Below are 20,338 nucleotides of genomic sequence, written 5' to 3' on the forward strand. Positions count from 1 at the left end.
TAAGATGTCCCAATATGATACCACAAGTCCATCACTTCTGGTCCGCGAGTTTGAATCCCATGTGAGGCAGTTGCCAGGTACTGACCGCTGTTCAGTGTTTTTTCTCCGCAGTACTCCAGCAAGAAAATGACATAATAATGGTCCTGGCTGTTAAAGGGACGTTAGATTAATGTAACTTAACCGTATTACAAATGATCCTAAGCGGTTAAAATATTATAACCTAAATGTTATACAAATGACTCTGGCTGTTAAGGCCGTTAAACTAATATAAGTAAACCTAAATGTCATACAAATCTTCAAGTCTGGGTTGTAAATGTAAATGATAAATTTGTAATTATAAGTAATAACAATGATCACGATTATTTTGCTGATGAAGATGCGTTCAATTTAAATTGGCATATATACAAATGTAATGTGTTAGATTGTAAGAAAGGCACCTAATTCATTATCTATACTGACTTTACTATGCTTGTTTTGCGTTGTAACATTTTATAAGTTCGTCATCAATGTATCATGTTTCAATGGTAGCTTAAAGAATTACACAATTACGTTCTTCACTTTTATATAAAAAAAAGTAAAAACACGCAAAATATTATTATCAAACCATCGTTATAGTAAATTCCTGTATACTATTTTCATGTCGCGTGCGATTATCTTTCGCGACCCTTGCAGTTAAAATTTTGTTTTAATCAAGCTAAGTTTGAAAAAAATATCAATCTTTAAAATCACTGAAAATGAGGCTTTGTCAACTTATTTCAAAAGATAAATTGCATATTTAGTAGCCGTACAAATGGTTTACTATAAATATACTTTACCAAAGGTTTTGGAGTAATAAAGGTTTCGTTGCAACCGTCGAAAGTTGTCAGTTGATATAGTATACCGCCGATATAATCTTTGCAACAGTTTCCTCTAATAAAAAAATAACAATTTTATGTTTGACACTTGTCCTTGTACAATTATTTCACACAAACAAATATCTGAACGAAAAAGTGATTAATTTATCTGTGAAATAAGTCATGTATTTATCAAAATTCCATATAAATGTATACTACGTCTGAATTTTCTTAAGTGATTTAGAAGTCAAGAAAAGTACGTGAACAAGAAATTATTGAATGAATGTGTTTTGGATATAACTTAGCTTGATAATAAGAAGTCAGTGAGATTTAAGAAAGCAAAGGCCAATATAAGGTTAACATTCAAAGGCTGCTATAAAGTTAAACACACCAAGGTTAATATGAGTTAAACACACCAAGGTTAATATGAGTTAAACACACAAAGGTTAATATGAGTTAAACACACAAAGGTTAATATGAGTTAAACACACCAAGGTTAATATGAGTTAAACACACCAAGGTTAATATAAAGTTAAAGATGCTCCACCAGAGTATAATCGATATTCATCATTTGAACACCAACTGATGTTTTATCGTGTATATCTGTACATATCATCTAAGTATCAGAAAAATTCATATACAATTATTTATTTTGCTTTTGGTACTTACGCAATTCGTATTTCATTCCATATAGGGCATAGTGTCATGGAGTTTTTTTTCGGAACGCAATTAATTATTTTTATTTTTTATCTTAAATTAAAAAAAAAGCTCAAGCATTTCATTGGCGGTAATGGTGTAAAGTAACTTTTGTAACTGAAGAAAAGTACTAATTCGTCTGCTTCTGTTTTTGATAAAGACAAAATACTATTCGTCAGCTGTGTAGCATCTTTAACATCACTTTAAAATCGTTTTACAAATGTATTTGTGTAGAAACAAAAATGCATTATGTATATTCCCCGCGTCAACGATTGGTTTATCACATGCTTTATCTAAAATGTTATGAATAAGTTTGAAAAGAGAACTTCAAAAACAAAGAAAAAAGCAAAAAAAAGTATAATGTATAGTTATGTTAGCATCAAACGAATGGAATTATAAACATAAACATATATATCGTATCCTCTACGGAAACGACATGGTATTATACGCCGAATATTATTGTAATTATCGATAAGATAATGTTTCCTTTATATCGAACTTTGTTTTAAGTTTTTTTTTTCATTTGAAGGTGAGATTACGCTTTGAATATTAATTGAGGTCCTAAATCAAAATAATATTAAGTTCACACGCATACAACACATGCGTCAAACACGGTAATTTGCCCCGTGTAAAATAAAGTGATACGTCTGTATTCATTTGAAATAACTAATTAAATATTTCACGAATTAATATGTCATATATGTCAATGTTTCGCGAAAATGATCTTTAAACTAAAAATCATTAAACGTAAATAGCTTAAAAAGAGATTACCACTTATTATATTTCATAAGCAAACAGCAGATACGGGGAATTTAATGACATGAAACAGTAAAATAGATTGAATTATACGGGTTTTATGTATTTGTTAGCATGCAAGTCATTTGCCTATGTTCATCAACCAATATCTGTTGACATTAGTCGAGTTTTATGAGTTTTTAATCCGGTATTTATGCTGGCGGCAATCATATATCAATGATATCACAATGTTGACTAATGTTTTGATTATATACAGTCAAAAATGGTTATATTGAAGTCCCCGGGAAAAGGAAAATACTTCAAATTAACAGGATTTTATTCTAAGTTTTATTCTAACTATTAAGTTTAGTAATGTATTTTTGATTAACTTTGACGTACCACGTAAAATGGTTTTGAAGTTAATAAAACAGAGTATTACTTATTTTTTCTTAATGTATTTTGCTTAAGTTATCCATGTACATAACGCATCAAACAAATAAAAAACGTGACTTGTCGTATAGGTATATTTACATTTTAATAATAAATGTTAAAATTACAATTGTTTAAGAGTGAAATATAAGATTATTGTGTGTCCCATATTCATGTCCTGTGGTCGTCACTCCATACCAGTTTCCTGTCACACTCGACCTGTAATACAAATATTATGGTAAGATATTGAAGGTTACATTAAACGATGGATTAGCTGATCACGGTTAGTTAAAGAAACAAAACCACACTAAACAGGTATCTTGTTCAAAAGATGACATTTGATAAGTCATCATTATAAATATTTGTACTTATATACATGGATAATCTAAATGATAATTATTTGCAAGTATTACTCATTTTTGTAAAGAAGGAAAATGGCAATGAGCATTTGTTTCTCACAGACACGGTAAGACGAAGATAATGTACTTAATGTATGTATCATTCTTTATTTCTAATAAGTTTTGCAGTACATAACTGTATCGACTATCAGTAGGTCACCACTCAACAACTAAACAGCTACAAAAGCAGAAGAAATGAAGAAATCAAAGTATACGTCGACCAATTAAGACAATAGGTTACTTTTTTTTCATATTTGCTTTGGAATGCTGGACAGCATGCAAGCTGATTCAATAATGCCATATTTCCCGCCGTTTCACTCGGAACTAATGAAAATGCAGTGAGCATATATATATATATATATATATATATATATATATATATATATATATACATAAAAGTAGCTCGGTGTGACATCATTCGACAAATTGTTTAGCAATTAAGATATATATATATTGATATTTTTGATGTGTTTAACATAATTTCGGGACCTATATATGTATTGTCATTTAAGCAAAATTTAAACAAAGCTAAGAATTAATAATACCATAATGCTAAATTAGTTATTTGCAAAGCAATGCCTACCTCTCGTTCAGCCATAGATTGGGGTCCGGAAAAATGGTGGTGGTGGTGGTGGTCGTGGTGCCCGTGGTGCCCAGAAAGGATTCGGGCCCCAGGTAGGTCCGAAAACTTGTGGTGGTGGAGGAAATGGTGGAAAAGGTGGCAGTCTATTGTTTTGGTTAAATAAATAGTACAAAGCACCAAGACCTACTGCTGTACCAAGGAAAGTTCCCGTCCCTGTGGGTATCGTCAAAGTCGTCGCCGATTGAGCAAGGGACTGGCCCACCAGGAGCCCTATCAATATCAAGGCGGACAGGTGACTGTACCTCATCCTGGCAGCTGCGTTTACAATATAAATATTAATGTTATCATTAAGGACAAAGGAATATAAACGTTTAAATTGCTTATCAAATCCTGGTTAAAGCTTATCTATATAGTTATAATCATATCAATATTTCCTTGTATTGAAATGTCTCCATCGTATAATGTAGATCAAAGAAGTAATATCAACAGGATTTTCCAGATGACACGGGATCCAATCAAACGTAAGTCTGTTAGATACGAATTACTTCAAATGGTAAATATGGGACAAGGAAGTAATTCCAACCGTGTGGACAAAACAAAATTGTCAAATTTTCGAGGCGATCTGCCCCTTTATCGATACATAAAAAACGAACACTATTACATAATAGGATACGAACAGTAATGAGGGACAAAGTAGACAAATATTAAACTATATAGCACAATGGAGCGCAATGTACCCTTCGGCAAGTGGCAGCGGAAGGCCGGATCTAAATAAATATATATATATTACACCAAACGAAACAATATTTGTGAACATGAGTATACATATTTTAAGACGTTTTGTGAATATCAGCATATAATTTGTAAAAAAGGTGAAGTCTTGAAAGGAATGTCAAAAAACACAAATTAGAGTGGATTTTTTTAATAATCCCTTCAAACCAAACCAATGAGTAAACAATCTTTGCAATAGTTTACTGTAAAATTTTGATATGTATATAATCTGATAATTCGTCAGCCATAAAAAGCCTCTCGGTTTCATCGTTGTTCTTGCTTTTCTTTTAATTACATACTATATATATATATAGAAAACATGTTTATATTTCAGTATCTCGATTTCATTGTTTTATGCTGTTACCACAATATTACTTGTTTGTTTCATTAAAGAGTGCTAGAAAATCAATATTTTGTAATATTGATAAATTAAATCAAAATGTGAATTAATAGTTCAAATTAATTTATTATATAGATATATGTTGAATATCCTTGTGATGGAATTTAAATAGAAAAAAAAACAAAACAAAACTAAAACAAATCTGCCATCGATCTCTAACGTTTTCCCAGCTGCTGCTGTTCTTCAGGAGATGTATTTTGTTCAATAAACATCTCCTGAAGAACAGCGGCAGCTGGGAAAACATTAGAGATCGATGGCACATTTGTTTTAGTTTTGTTTTTTCTATATATATATATCTATATATATATGTCACAATTTACACGCTAAAGCCATGTATGAAAATGAAACATGCTGATGTTATTTTCAACTGTTAAAGACGGTCTATACAGTTTGCCCGGTTGGCGTACCATGGAATACCCCAATGTACTCACCGGCTTTGGTCAGTGGATGCCAAATGATGTCCAATACCTGTCTGGATCTCCTGATTTTCTTTTATACCCCCAGACCCATACTCAATGTATGCGGCTAGTGTGTCAATCAAGGAAACATCAACTCACCCCTCCTGACAACAGGCCGTATCGTTTACCTCCTTAGCAGGCAATAACAAGCCTGTAAAGTACAGAAATATGAATGTTTTATCGGACATGTGGTCATTATTGGCACAATGTTATATCCACAAATTACAATATTTGACCCACATTCTATCTAAAGCTATTTATTAAATGTTGAGAAGTTTTGATTCCAACAGGAGGTCTGTAACATAGAAGGGTGTAAGGTATTTGGAAGAATACATAAAAGTGAAAAGGATATAACGTATTTAAAACCACATGTAAAATTGGGCCAACCCAACCAAAAACCCTGCTAAATTTGTTAAAACCAAAAGGATTTCGTAAGTATACTGAATTTCTTAAAAAGCTAAATTATCGTACACAGTAAATTGATATTGCGCTATTTCAGTTCACAATTGTTGCGCGAGTTTATAGTTGATGATAAATATTTACAATTAGTGTATTACACTATTAAGTATGTATTACGTACGATACAAGAAGTATAATGAATTCACCACATAGAATCGTTTTTAAGTGATAAAAAGACAGCACATTTTAATTCTCACCGGATGATTATGTCTTACACCTCGTTTCATTTTCTGTTGTAAGGAAATAAGACACGTCGATTAAATGTCCTAGAGAAATGAACATGTAAGGTACCAAACCTGATACCTCGTGTTCAAATTATATTTACGTATTATAAGATATTATTGTAGAATGTCTGCTGAATTGTTTTAAATACGATATTTGATAATGCATTATTGCGTTATCTTCCCTTGTGTGAAGGTATTGATTATTGGATTGATTATTATATTTGCCGTATTGACATAGGTTTAAAAAAATGTTATATGTACTTTAACACAATTTCAAGCAAATCAAGTACATTCCTCAAATTTATTCGGCAAAAATTATGTGTTTTATTACTGAAAATGCAGTTTTGACGATTGCCGCGTTGTTTGATTGATTGCAATATTTGATTTTGCGAATACATGTACAACGCTTAAAAGTGAAAGACCGTTAGAGACTTTTCCAATATTGAAATTAAGTGATAACCGTTTGAAATTTGGGCTGTATTTATTTTGCAAGGAATTAGAGGAAATTTGTACTGAAATTAGTTTTTCGAATTTTAAACTTACGAGGAGAGAACTGCAATAAAAGACAAGAAAACAAATTGAGCATATGTTGTTTTATTATAAAACGCCATATTTACAAGGAATGTCACATGAAATATATCACGAAACTGATATAATACATAAATATACATATATCTTAATGTCTAGTATTTAAGTATATGTATATTATATCATCAAATCTTATTCTACAATTGTGCTCGGTATTTGCATACAGGTATAGTCTCTTCGATGAGTATTCATATTAAATATAGCAGGGAGTGAAATGTTACAGTATAGCTAATCCATTTAATGTAGACAGTTAAAAAGGAAAGATCTCTTAAACATCAATGTTCTTCAATAAATGAGATTAAGGGAACATTGCTATCCATTCAATTATCTTTTGTCTTCAGAGAGAATTTATTATCACATACATTTATTTCCGCAATTGATATAACCGCTCCTTATGCTTGTGTAATAATATAATATATTGATCATGTGAAGAAGGAAAAGTGTGTATACATGTATTATTTACTCATTGCAAATTTCTTTTTTCTTTTGTTTTGATGATTTTTAAAGTAGGTTGGTATTTAGATTATAAACAAAAATCTCTCCATACAACTCCTTGCATTTATAAACAAAAATATTTACGAAATGTACTTTAACTTTTTATACCCAGGATTCAATAAGAATAAGACCAATATTAATGTTTATCATGTATGTTATTTACCAGTATAAGCTCGCGGTTTGAAACACTCATTGGAATATATTTCACACAAGGTTTGTGTCAGGGTAACTTATTATTATTTGAAATATACACATAAAATGACAAATATTAGTAAATATTCAATAATATTCAAAATTACATAAATATATATGGGTAGATACAACTGAGTTAATATTTTAATAGCAAAATGATTGATCACGAAATTATCCCATTTTGACTATTGGTAACCCTTAGTTTATTTTTTTCGTACATAAACAGATAAAGTGTAACCATATGTAATACCAAGAACTGCATTGAAGAAAACGTATTGAAACACACGAAATAAATGCAAAAAAAGACATGCATGCAATTTAATACAAAATCAATGGTGATTTTTGAAAATAAAAGTGAAACTTTTAAAATTATAAACGTTCATACAAATAAATGTCAAAAGAACTTCTTGTCCTCACTGAACTTATTAACACGAGTATCGCACACTGATTAAGTGTATAAATAGCAGTTCGTATTTGGCAGAACGAATTAAAGGGAAGATAACCCTTCATTAACCCATCTGTGGTCGATTTCCGAATTGTCCGAACTGGCCTCCCATCCCCATACGGTTGTTCATACCGTTGTTGAATCCAGTATTTCCGAACGGACCTCCGAAGGCAGAGGGTGAAAAGCCTCCGGCGAACTGGTTAGTGCCGAATCCGTTGTTAAAACCATTGTTGAAATTATTGAAGCCGTTATTGAAGCCCCCTACTGCACCACTCCCAAGGAAAGGCACGGTTACTTGTCCGTTCATACCTCTCTGGAAACCACCTCCGGCCATACCAATGCCGCCAAACTGGTTGTTAAACCCATTATTAAAGCCGTTGTTGAGGCCATTGTTGAAACCGGTCATTCCCATGCCAATTTGGTTTCTAAATGCTGGGTTCTGGTTTCCAAAACCTGCCATATTTTGGTTGAACCCGTTGTTGAACTGGCCATTCATCATGCCTTGTTGTGGCATAACTTGAGCATTGGCGGCTGCCATCAGCACGACGCAACATGTTGCAATTATTTGTATTCTCACCATGATTCTGAAACCAAAAATATATATTGGAATTTGCCAGGATGCATATTACGTAATTATTATCTTGATAAGTTTGAAATCACAAAAATGATAATATGTATATTAAGCATCTTTAAAAAAGAAGCAGTGTGAACATTTGAGTAATATTGTCCTCGAGTCTATGAAGAATGTTATCCGTTTTTTGTATATGCTTAAAAATGCTTAGCTAGACAACATGAATTACTAAAATATACATACCGCTTCTGTTTTTTAAAGATACCTAATATACAAATTATCAATATCTTTTGGCTTTATGAAGTCATAGATAAAACCGATTTATATTCTTGGCGTCGATGGAGATGAATGTCCGTCCGTTTTTGTCTATGACTACATAAACCCAAAATATATTGAGAATAATGTTTATAATGTTATTTGAGTAACTCATTAAAATACTAGGTATGCAATAGTTTTGGCGCTTTTACTTATTTTATTTGCATCAAGTTAATGCAATGCTAATACAAATGCTGCAATGATAGACATATGCATACTCTACAAAATTGATAATGCATTGGTCAAAGCAAACAAAGAATGAGTTTTTATTACTTGGCATTGTTAGGTCCTTAAATTCACAGGTTACAAGGTAACAATCGAGGTCGACCCTAATGACCAGATCAGCACGCGACACATTCTGAAGGTGACATCTCTAGACAGGTGTGATCGATTCCCACTATTAAATCGTCAAGGTCACAGAAACTTGATAAATTATCTAGATTTGTGTCAACAGGTATTGGTATGTATCACTTCATTACTTGCATACATGGTAAGCCTTGTATACTAGTAGACAGTGATCACTTCATGTCATAAATCAATGCATAGTCGTCTGGATGATTTGATTAATAACTACAAAGAGTGTTTACTAGTATGGGATATGATCCCCAAGTTTATTATAAAACCCCTGTGCAATCTGCCGTTTTTGTTTAAAAATATCGCGAAAAACAATAATTCATTCATTGAAGCAAATATATATATTATATATATACACACATCTGCATAACAACGGAAGTGATACAATCGCTTAAGAATTAATTGTATGTATATTTTCTGTTAAGCATATATCCTGTTTTAAGTAACTGCTATATAGTGATGTATAATAAATATTCACTTGGTATGAACCCATTTATGATATATTAGCATTATAACCTATATATGCAGTGATGAATAGATAATGTTAAAGGCCCACTATCTACTGTTCCGAAACAAAAAAGATGCCTTATTTTGAGTACTATGAATCAAAGACAGCTATTTGACGTAAATTGTAATTTTACCGGAATTCCTCTGTTTTGAGCATACACACGATAAACTAAACAAATATTTTGGAAATCGGTTGTCTGATAAGTATGAATTTTCGCAAAATTGACAACTCCATTTTTTTAAAAGAAAATAATAGTAACACACAATCAACCCATTATTTTTGCTCAGAACAGCGATATATGTTACCCTTATCTCTTAAAGTTTGTAAATGAAAATACCTCGGTTTTTTTTAAATTTGTGGCAGATTAAAAGCTTCACAAAAAGTTCTGATGAATAACTTATTTCTTAAATTTTGCAGTTCAAAAAAAATAAATAAATAAAGAATAATAATAATAACAAGTTTCTAAAAAATAAAAATGTGCTTAAGTTTTTGTCCCGATATAAAATGTGTTTTCAGCATATCTTGCCAAAAATTCAAATAACTTTTTCTTCATTAAAATGTGAAAATTTAAAACAAATAGTTTATGATTCTAACCTTAAATGCTTATGATTTTCATCTCAATGAACATAAAAAAGATTCAAAGTAAAAAATAACTTGATAAAGCCAAAACTGTTGTCGCATCGACGAGTTAAGTAAAGATATTGAAGTATAAAAGGATGAAATTTCATCTCTCTACAAAGTGTAAGAAATGCATCTTTTAAAAATGGCCGCAAAATTGGCCATTTCTTAAAATTGGTGTATAAAAAAAATCTAAAAGCATATAGAAGGTTTTTTTTGGACATATTTTCTATATTGCTACTTACTACAAATTGAGTAAATTAATATTTGGAAATTACAAAAACTCTTTGATTGATGTTGAAACGAGACTTCAACGAGACTAAAACCTCACCAGAGCAGATCCTTAAATTTAAAAAAAAAATTAAAGTAAATCTGATTGATTAAGTGATCCATATTGTGTAATAACCAAAACAATTACGCACATTTTACAATTATTATAGTCCTTGTTTCAAAATTTAAGTTAATATATAAACTGTTTTTCAAATGATACTTTTTTTAGGAAATTCTTATCCTAATCATAACCTATAATAACAACGTATCTCCTGCTCCTGATGGATACCAATCTTAGTTTTTAAGTTTTCCCTTTTTTGTCAGTTTATTTCTGTCACGCTTTCGTGTCCGGTCTCTAAATTCCGTCAATGTTTTATGACATTTTGGTAGTAGATGTAGCACGAAATATTTGTGACACGGCAATGACGCATATTAATTAGGAATCTTTAAATATCATTAGCCGAATGTTGACTAATTTCGATGGAATTTTGTCAAGGGATTTGTCATGGGATCGTGAAAGCAGAGTACGCATACTACATTTTCCTGTATAATTATGCATATCATAAGGACCCTTAAAGTAATACAGTTTCAAGTTATACAATACGTTTTAAAATAATTTCCCACCATTCACTGATACACTGCATATTCTTAAAGAAATGAAGGGGGTAAATCAGCATTAATGCATTTATTAAATATTTGGGCCCTTTTTGTCCCTCAAGACCATCGATGTTTTATACAAGTTGATATATTTGAAATATTTAGTACATGGCCGTTTCAATCGTAACGTAAGTTTTTTTGCAGCTATAGTTGCCATGATGACCATCCCAAATTATGATAAATTAAACGAATTTTGATATTTTGCATATGTGTTGATGACTTTAGTCTCAGAAAAGATAGAGGAGGATCTTGAACAAACTGAATGTTTACTTAGAATGTGGGCACTTTCGATATATCTTTAGGAGGAACATAAAGTTTGTTCAATGGTGCGCTTTAAGGATTTTAGATGAAAAACTTCGCTGAAAATGACAACAATTGACAACATTTCAATATTTTCATAATTTATGTATGTTTGGAATGGTTTCCATATCAATTGTAGTTGCAATGATACACAATTATCTTACTGATTGTATTAAGGATATACCCGATATTCGAAAATCAATAAATTAATAATCGATCGGAATTTCTTGACGGATTTGGGAGCCCAAAAGCCACAAACCATATAACTCGTATGTATGTCCAGTGCAGAAGTTGTGTTTGTAACATATTTGATGATATTGATAATCTACCATTTCTTTTGTAATCCCGATAAAGTCGTTGGTAAGGAGTCATTTAGTATCAGTCGTGATCACATTAAAATGCTAAAGATATCACATGAGTGGTGTTATAATGCTGCTATAGTGGAACATTATCATAGTTACACAGCAAAAACACACCAGCTAAATTTTAAACAATCTTAAGATTATCGTACATTCTTAATATTTTAACCATGCCTTAGTTTACATATAGCTGTATGAAACAGTTGAATATTTCAAAATTTGCATACTATACCGAAATAATTACATAAAATATCATTTACCAATGACAACAGTTTGAAGTATATGCATCTCATACAAATTGCGATAAGTTTACGTATATAGATACATGTGCCGCACTAAGGAGTAGGAGAGCTTACCTGTCGAGTTGTGGGTGACCGGTTGAACTGGATGAAAGTGTGAGATTCGGGGTAGCTTTTACACAAGAGGTGTATCGGCCGTCACTTCCGGGTAACTGGTTACATATCTACCGGTCAGACTAAAGTTGATCTCTGGAGAATCAGATACGTAAAAACAGTCAACATGACGCAGAAACGTTGAGTAATCCAGTACATAACGGTTCATAATTTTGTGGTGGTGACACATTCATATGACGCTATTTTTGGTGTCGTTTTGTGGTTTGGAAATCTAGATTTATCTTGTAATGCATTAGTATTGGTGTCTTCTCAATAAGTGCACTTTCACAATTTAGTTAAATCAGGTCTTCAATCCCATACATACTATTTGTAAGGATATAATTTATCCTTGATATAAAGGTGTACGTACTACGTAATGCAAGGTTAAAATAGATAAATAGAATGTCTATGTTTCCTAGTTTGCTACGCACTAAAGGCTGAGTTCTGAAATTAATTTCCGATAAAGTTTTGAATTTAAACATATGTTTTAGAGGGGTTGTTCCGATAAAGTTTTGAATTTAAACATATGTTTTAGAGGGGTTATTCAGGCTTTGTAAGCTACGCATCAAATTCCTGAAGAGATTTTCCAAACTTTAGATAAAATGTGATGTACTAATCCAGGTAAAAATAGTTACTACCGTCTTAATATGGTTGTTTGGAAGAAAGGAGCATTAAGAGAATACAGTGAATGTGTTGTTTAAAGGGATATTCTATCATAGCACAGCCATCAACTGGTAACTTTCTTGTTACCATTTGCCTTGTAAAATATTCGCCAATAAAAACATTTAAGCGATCAAAATTAAAAAAAAATAATTATGATTATGACTTTGAAATAATTATCAAACCTGTTTTATATCGATGTAATGTGTTAGTGTTTGCTATTATGGAAACTATTTTAATATATATCATTCGAATGTTTTGGGAAACATGATTTTGTCGTTCTTTTATTTTTAGCTTTAAAACAAACGAAAATGGGATTTTTGAGAGCTTCCCATGACAGGCGACCACAAAGGAGTCGATCCGTCCGACACCACGAGGCCAACACTCTATGGTCGTGTTTGACATTTACGATAAGATCTTTAAGAAATCAGACAACTAACATACTTCTACGTGTCGTAGAATATCGCCGGACATTTGTTTGGTGATTTCATACTCTGTCCTGGTCATAGCTAAGTGTGGCCGTCGTGGCCAGTAAATGGTTATTATCCTAATCACCCAGCGTAACCCGTTAGCCACATGGAAGTGTCCAGAGTGAAACATTGTTTGATGATATGGAAAACAAGCATTGTTATATGTATTTTCGCATAGCCATCATTCCATACAATTTGTGTTGGTGTTGATTATCTTCAAAACAAAGGGTCCTATGAAATGTGTTTTTATTAATCTACATTATAACACACACACTAGTTAGCCATTTTTATATATGAAATAATACAATCAATTACAAAATGTTATTCTTTCACATTTCCTTCATTAATAATAATTTATTGTTTATCATTAATAACACGACATATTTCTTTCTTTTTGATACTTGACACCACGTTTGTAGTCATTGAACAACAAGTATAGAGAATGAAACGCACCGAAATGAAATTTACATCACCCCGAAAGACGAAAGTATTGCAATGAATAATGAATATTTGATTAACTGATTCTTTTTAAATGGTGTTGCATGTACCTTTCTGAAGATTTACCAATTCGTTTTGCTGTATCATTGTTTCATCCACTTAATCAAGTAATTATGGTTATGCATTGATTAAAACACCTGTCGTTTACTACATTAGATACTTCATAAGATTACTTCATTATGTATGTGTATGTATCGCACCTAACGATACCTGTCAGTGTATTGTATAAGTAATGTTCACTTTATTTAGTATATGAGGTAGGTATGTGACCATATAAAGTTAGACGCTGATTTTTTTTATACCAGTCTCTTGAACTTTAAAGAAATTCCCGTACTTCCGATCATCGGAAAAGACTTGATAAAGAATGTTAAAGTACATGTTATCATGTACAAATGTACTAGCGAACAAAGACTTATTTCGTCATGATCGTTAGAAACACCTAAGGTGTTTAGACGTATATTAACTATAGGAAACATACATAAAGATAACAATCATTGACATAATAGCGCATCTAAACCAACAGACATAAACAAAGTATAGACTTGGACACAGAATCATTCGAAATGAGCAAAAAATAGAACCAGATCCTTCAAGAGAATAAGTGTCCCACTTGGTCGTTCGATTCCTTTGATAAAAAACCTCTGTCAAATTAGGATGTAGTTATAAATACATTCAGTTGGCAACGATAAATCTTGAAATTCGAGCGAGACCCTTAAAAACATCGAATTAGAAGCGCAAGGAAAAGAATGTTAGTGTCCTAAATAGAGGACGACATTGACAAAAACTATCCAACAATCTTCAATCTCTTGCGTATCTCGAACACTAATGTTGTCAGTTACACTGTTAATGTAGAGAGTAATTAAACTAACATAAAGATCGAATATATTAGCACACCTAACACTGTAAATAAAACCCGAATTTGAAATCACAATTTTTCCTGATATCAAAATCGGAAGACTAAATTTCATATAAACTGGATAGTCAAATTCGATCACCTGTAACATTTGGAGGGGAACTGGAATAAAATTTCATGACACTTCAAGTTATAAACTATTTAAATATCAGTCAATAGCTTACATGTAACATCACTATGTAACCAATGGATAGAGATTTCTTATGCCAGAAATATATTTGTATATGTTTTTCCTAAATTCAGATCAGATCAGTAAAATGATATTCGTCCTCCATTCCAATTCCGACCTGTTATACCAGTTTATAGAAGTCTGTAATTTCTAATAATATTTTATGAGAAGGTGACAGACGAATCTTAGTTATCACTATGTTTTCCGTGTGACGATTATCAAACATCAAATATCAAAATAAAAGTAGCATCAACACAATATTGATATATGCTACATTTAGCCATTTAACTGGTTAAATGGGGTTACTTAGCCCGTCCGGGGGCAAGATTTTTTAATTACTTGGTTCTGATACGTTTACACTAGAGAATAAATTAAAAAAAGAAAAGGTAACAAAACACATTTAATGATGATTTTTTATAACATAAGTAAAGATTAAATTTTCAATTTTCTGGAAAACATGCATGTATTTCCCGTTTTTATTAATTTCAACACCCTTGAAAAAGTTTTAAACGCTGCGGTAATGACCTTTAATACAAAGTTATAGTTTTAAAATCAGTATAGTCCTAATGGGAAGATATGTAACTTTAACACCTTTATCCGAATGTCACAGCGACCAGGGGCCTGAGTCGATGGTACGTAACCCGGAAGGACACCTTGCCTGGTCTGTGAATGGTCAGTATAGTTAGAGGGCTCGGGGCCATCAGGTGCTGGTCCGGTGACAGTTAGTCACGAACTGACCAGTGATGGACAGCCGACTTAGTGATGGATGGTCATCTAAAGGCATCTACGCTAAACACAGTATATATATAACTGGTGTACATATATGTAACGATAGATGAGTTTACGTGCGAGCTAAACTATCTGTACTAGTGGGGCTTACATAAATACAAACAAACAAACAAAACTTATTTATTGAATTATGAAATCATATAAATGAGATAAAAAGAAGGATACTACTTTTTAACTTTTCATTTATCACGACAGATATAATTTGAATATATTTTATAAACATGTAAATCAAATCCTATATCAAATATCATAAGTGTGCCACGACAATTCTAATTGTTGACAACAATTGGATACTTTTTCATTTTAAATAGTTTATTAATTACGTTCGTATGAAATATTAGATATAACATGCCTTCCAATCCCAAATGAATTTCGATTTGATGAAATATTTAGGAACGCAAATTAAACTCAATTTAATTCATTTCAAAGAAGGCGGGGATGTGTGGGTAATATTTGTAGGTGAAAGTAAGTTTATACATGTTCACTTCCTTCAGTGTATTGGTAATGCATGCAAATACATCTTTCTATATATGATTGTTCAGATATTTTATGGATTAGTAGATGTTATTGCTCTAGCTTTTGGGATAACACCAACTAAAACTTTCCCACGGCCGACATACGAACAATTCTCAAGTTCACAAGCAGTGTTTTGCCTTGATAGCTTAACCATTATCAGATAAAATATAGGATACTAGGATCGGAAGTACAAGTTATTGCTAGATATATCACACTCAAGCAGCTTTACTGCAACGGTCAACAATCATGATGAGAGAGACGCTTAACAATAGTCAATACTATCCATATTGGTTATCTCACATTTATAAGTAAATTTGTAGGTTCATTGTTTATTCGTCATTCGTTGCGTTTCCATAACATCAATATCTAGGGCAAATTTGAAGTTATATCTAAAGGATATGCGTTAAATCACGTGTAGATCAACTGCACTAACGCCAATCGCTGTAGATATTTGGAAAACGTGGTCATTTTACTAAAAACAATAAAATGCATGTTTTTTTCAACAGTGTTTCGGCATCATCGTAAAGCTACATGTATATGTATCAATTCAGGTATTTGTCATTTACCACTGCATGTTTTTTCAATTGTTGTATGAAGCTGCTCTGAAGATATGCGTCGATAAAATGAATCCGTATTGTTTTAACGCAGCATTTGTCATTTTTATCGCGTATTGAACTCCTGATGTACCAGTAACATTTTTTAACAATATGGAAGGCGCAATTAAGAACTTCGTGTAAAGAGACACTGTATTTTTTTCTGTAAAAAAGTGTAAAACTGTTTAGAATGCTCCAAATTTCAAATCATATCTTTAAAAATTGCTTTATACACAGTAATAGAACATAAATGCATTGATTATAAAACATGTCCACGTGATCGTTGTAGAGCTTACAATGCATTTTTTCATAATATGTGAATTTAAGGAAATTCGGCCATTTTGACATGACATATGATTAGTAAAAGCCACACCCTACACTTCCACATTGGTTGTCTGTATGTACATGAATCATTGGACAATTTCTAAAAGTATTGTATTTAAAAACAGTGATGGCTCTTTTATTTTGAAGTTGTCGTCTCGTCAACGTCTCGATACGACTATGATGAAATTCCTTTGTGGTTTTCGAAAGAGGATGAAAGAGGAATGTTAATATTTATAGGTGCCATATGTAGAAATCCCCACTAAAACTATTAGCTTGATAACACCTATAATTTCACGTTATTCACAACACTGTTGTTTATGATACCAGTACCGAAGATCGACGTTTGTACTTGTAAAAGTCTATTTTTGATTTTAACATTTCATGGTTCTTCGAATATTTAATAAGAAATACTGATAAAAATTCAAGACAAAATGTTAAGCACATATCGGCTTTATAATAAAGCAGCCATTTATATACCCTGGAAACTTCAACCCACATTTCCAGTGCTTAGTACGTGTGCACCTGTATCATATTTTATTGAATGCTTGGTTAGTGTTTGATTATTTAATGTGGAAAATATTCAAACAAATTTTAATATTTTAATTTAAAAGATGGTATAAAATAGACAATCGAGGATTTGATCACATCATTAACAAAGTATTGCTAACTTTTCTCAAAATCACTAGTCTATGATCAAATCGAGGTCCAAATATTAAATAACAAAAAATAGCATGTGGTGACACATTGAAAAAGAAATAATTACAAAATGAATAATAAATGGTATAAAGGGTCAAAGGGTAAATTGGTAATATTAGGAACTATTTAAAACGCAACAACTGGTGAAATATGTGGCGGCATAAATATAAGATTCAAGATATCCCTTTGAATGAAATACTCATGTAAACAGAAGGGTCGGTTACCAAAACGAAATTAACTTCATACCGATTTAAAAAACTATAACCCTCGGTCAAGACAATGGTTTTATATTAGATTACTGTACTTGATTTATTATCTTAATTGAAATTTAGTCTTACAGTCTTACAGTTATGCCGACATAAATAGTTTTATGTCAGTAAGCCAATCGCCAATGAAATAAAAATCCTTTGTTCCCACCTTAAATTATTTTCCCCCCATTTGTAGCAAATACTTCCAGGTGTGCATACGCATCTTTTTCTTATAAAAGCTATAGATATAATAAAGGAAAATTGATCAGATAAATGTATGGGAATAGAAAGAGTAAATATTGATTAGCAATAAAAACGTAAATAATTATGTTATTTAATTTTTATATAAATACAAAAATTATTGATTTTTCAGTTTAAAGTCATTGATAAAATTTTCCTGAATGGGGACAACTAAAGTTCGGCCACCTGTTTACAATGTATAGTACCCAGCATTCCATTCGGCGACAGAGAGACCCATGAGTGTCCGGGTACATCCTGCGGCGGACACACGGTGTGAAACACACGGAAGTGGTCAAGTCGGCTCAAGGCATTATGTAGAATAAATAAGACTTTAGCTACTGATCTGTCGGCAGTGATAGAACTTATATTAAAGTAACACTAATTATTGCACGTTGGGTATTGTTATATATATTTCATATGATCCTAGTTTTAAAACAAAAATAAACAGTTTATAGTCTATCGATGAACAATTCCAATTTTTTAAAATAAATTTCAATCAAAATTTGCAATATCAAAACAGCTATTATATTTTACTTTTAATTGCTTTTTTGCACAATGTGTTTTACTTTCTCGGTCCCACACATTTTTTGGAATTATTGTATCTAAAGACATCCTTTTTTCTCCGTTCCGTTCTTAAATGCCACGTGGATCCTTCTCACACCACACTTTGGCTAAACACTTTTTAGCGAATCATTGATATTGATATGACTTGTGGATGGGTAGTCTTAAGGTTTATTATGGTGACGTAAATTATTATTATTTCTTTTATATAAATACGTGATTGCGAAAACAAAAAGACCCCCTACACCGTACGTAGAGACAACATTCTTGAATTCGCTCCGTTATAACATTGCTAGAATTATTTTTCACTGGGATATTAACAACAGTAAGGTGATGGTGTCCTCCAGCCAAAACTCCATTTCCGAACTATCCGGTACGACCGCCACATTACACCACAAAAAAAAAAAAAAAAGCCCACCAATGTAGTTCTTCGCCTCTCGAAAAAGAATCTGTAACTCCGTTAATGTTACTATATAACAAAGGGTAAGTCCCTTTATTTCCAAAATGTAACGAAATCTTACTTCATATCTTTTAATTTCTTAAGCTTATGGCATTGAGTTGATAAAACAATTTTCTGGAAAAAGGCATATTCTAGAATGCAAGTTTTCCATACAATGAAAGTGATCATGACAAAAGTAAAAATAATATCGGTTCACCAACAACCAAAATACACTCCCGGTCCAAACCCTACTCGGTTTATTCAGAGTTCACATTGGGTTTCGATCCAATGCGTCAATATACCAATAAATAACAGAGCTCAATCCTTAAATTAGCATTCATGGAATGATACGTGTAATTCATGCACATAATTATGTTCGCACTGACCACTATTACCACCTCTGGCAATATTTTGGACATGGTTTTACCAGCTACGTTTGCCAATATTATATTTTACCAGTAGGCTTGGTTTTCTTATCTTATAATCATGAAAAATTCTCAATTTTTATTTCGGAGATTTATTTGCCATTTTGGAAAGGTAGTATAGTGATGATTGTGACGACATGTGTTTGTGAGCATAACGCAATATTTCGGTCAAAACAATGACGTCACATCAATACCTACTTACTGGCAGATAAATCTGTAAAATAGAAAGACGAAGTATCAACTGTCGATGAAAAGAAAAGTATGTAGTTTTATGGTCGCCACTGTTGTCTCAAAGCGCGATAAGAGATCAGTTTCAGTCTTGTGATTACTTTTTATTATTACTGTGTGTGATTGGACACAGCCGCGACCTAGATTTGTTTGTCATACGTCGTCGATTTGACCTATATTTATCTTATTGTATTAATTTAATGTCTTGTAAGGATATGGCAGGTTGAGGATGTAGACAGAGGCTGGATGGAATAGAGAAACCTAGAGAAAGGCCTTACGGCTACCCTACCTGTGATTCAAACTAGCAACTATAAGAGGTTCAGTGCGTGATGTATATATCTTTACCACTCGCCCATAGATTTGCATTACGATGTTGTCAGTGAAACCGTAACCGCTTGTTTAGTGTTATTCTTCGGGAATACCTTCGTTAGTTTGTTGAAGTTTTGCTTTTTGAAGCAATTTTAATTTCTTTCTAACTTTCATCAATATATAAAGGACATATTATAATGTTTGTGTAAT

The 20,338-nt window shown here is 32.0% G+C and overlaps 2 protein-coding genes across 2 annotated transcripts in view; one reads left to right on the top strand and one right to left on the bottom strand.

Annotated features, from left to right (window-relative positions):
• Positions 1–20,338, top strand: part of LOC138318963 (zinc finger protein-like 1 homolog) — a 433,896-nt gene that overhangs the window by 153,828 nt on the left and 259,730 nt on the right. The window lies entirely within an intron of this gene.
• LOC138318948 (41 kDa spicule matrix protein-like) lies at positions 6,565–12,119 on the bottom strand. The gene is made up of 2 exons (XM_069261774.1): positions 12,015–12,119; positions 6,565–8,290 (listed from the first exon to the last, which is right to left on the bottom strand). The coding sequence occupies exon 2, from the start codon at positions 8,284–8,286 to the stop codon at positions 7,771–7,773; it is 516 nt and encodes a 171-aa protein (XP_069117875.1). The 5' UTR covers positions 8,287–8,290; positions 12,015–12,119; the 3' UTR covers positions 6,565–7,770.

This window comes from Argopecten irradians, chromosome 3, assembly GCF_041381155.1.
Source record: "Argopecten irradians isolate NY chromosome 3, Ai_NY, whole genome shotgun sequence".
NCBI lineage: Eukaryota > Metazoa > Mollusca > Bivalvia > Pectinida > Pectinidae > Argopecten > Argopecten irradians.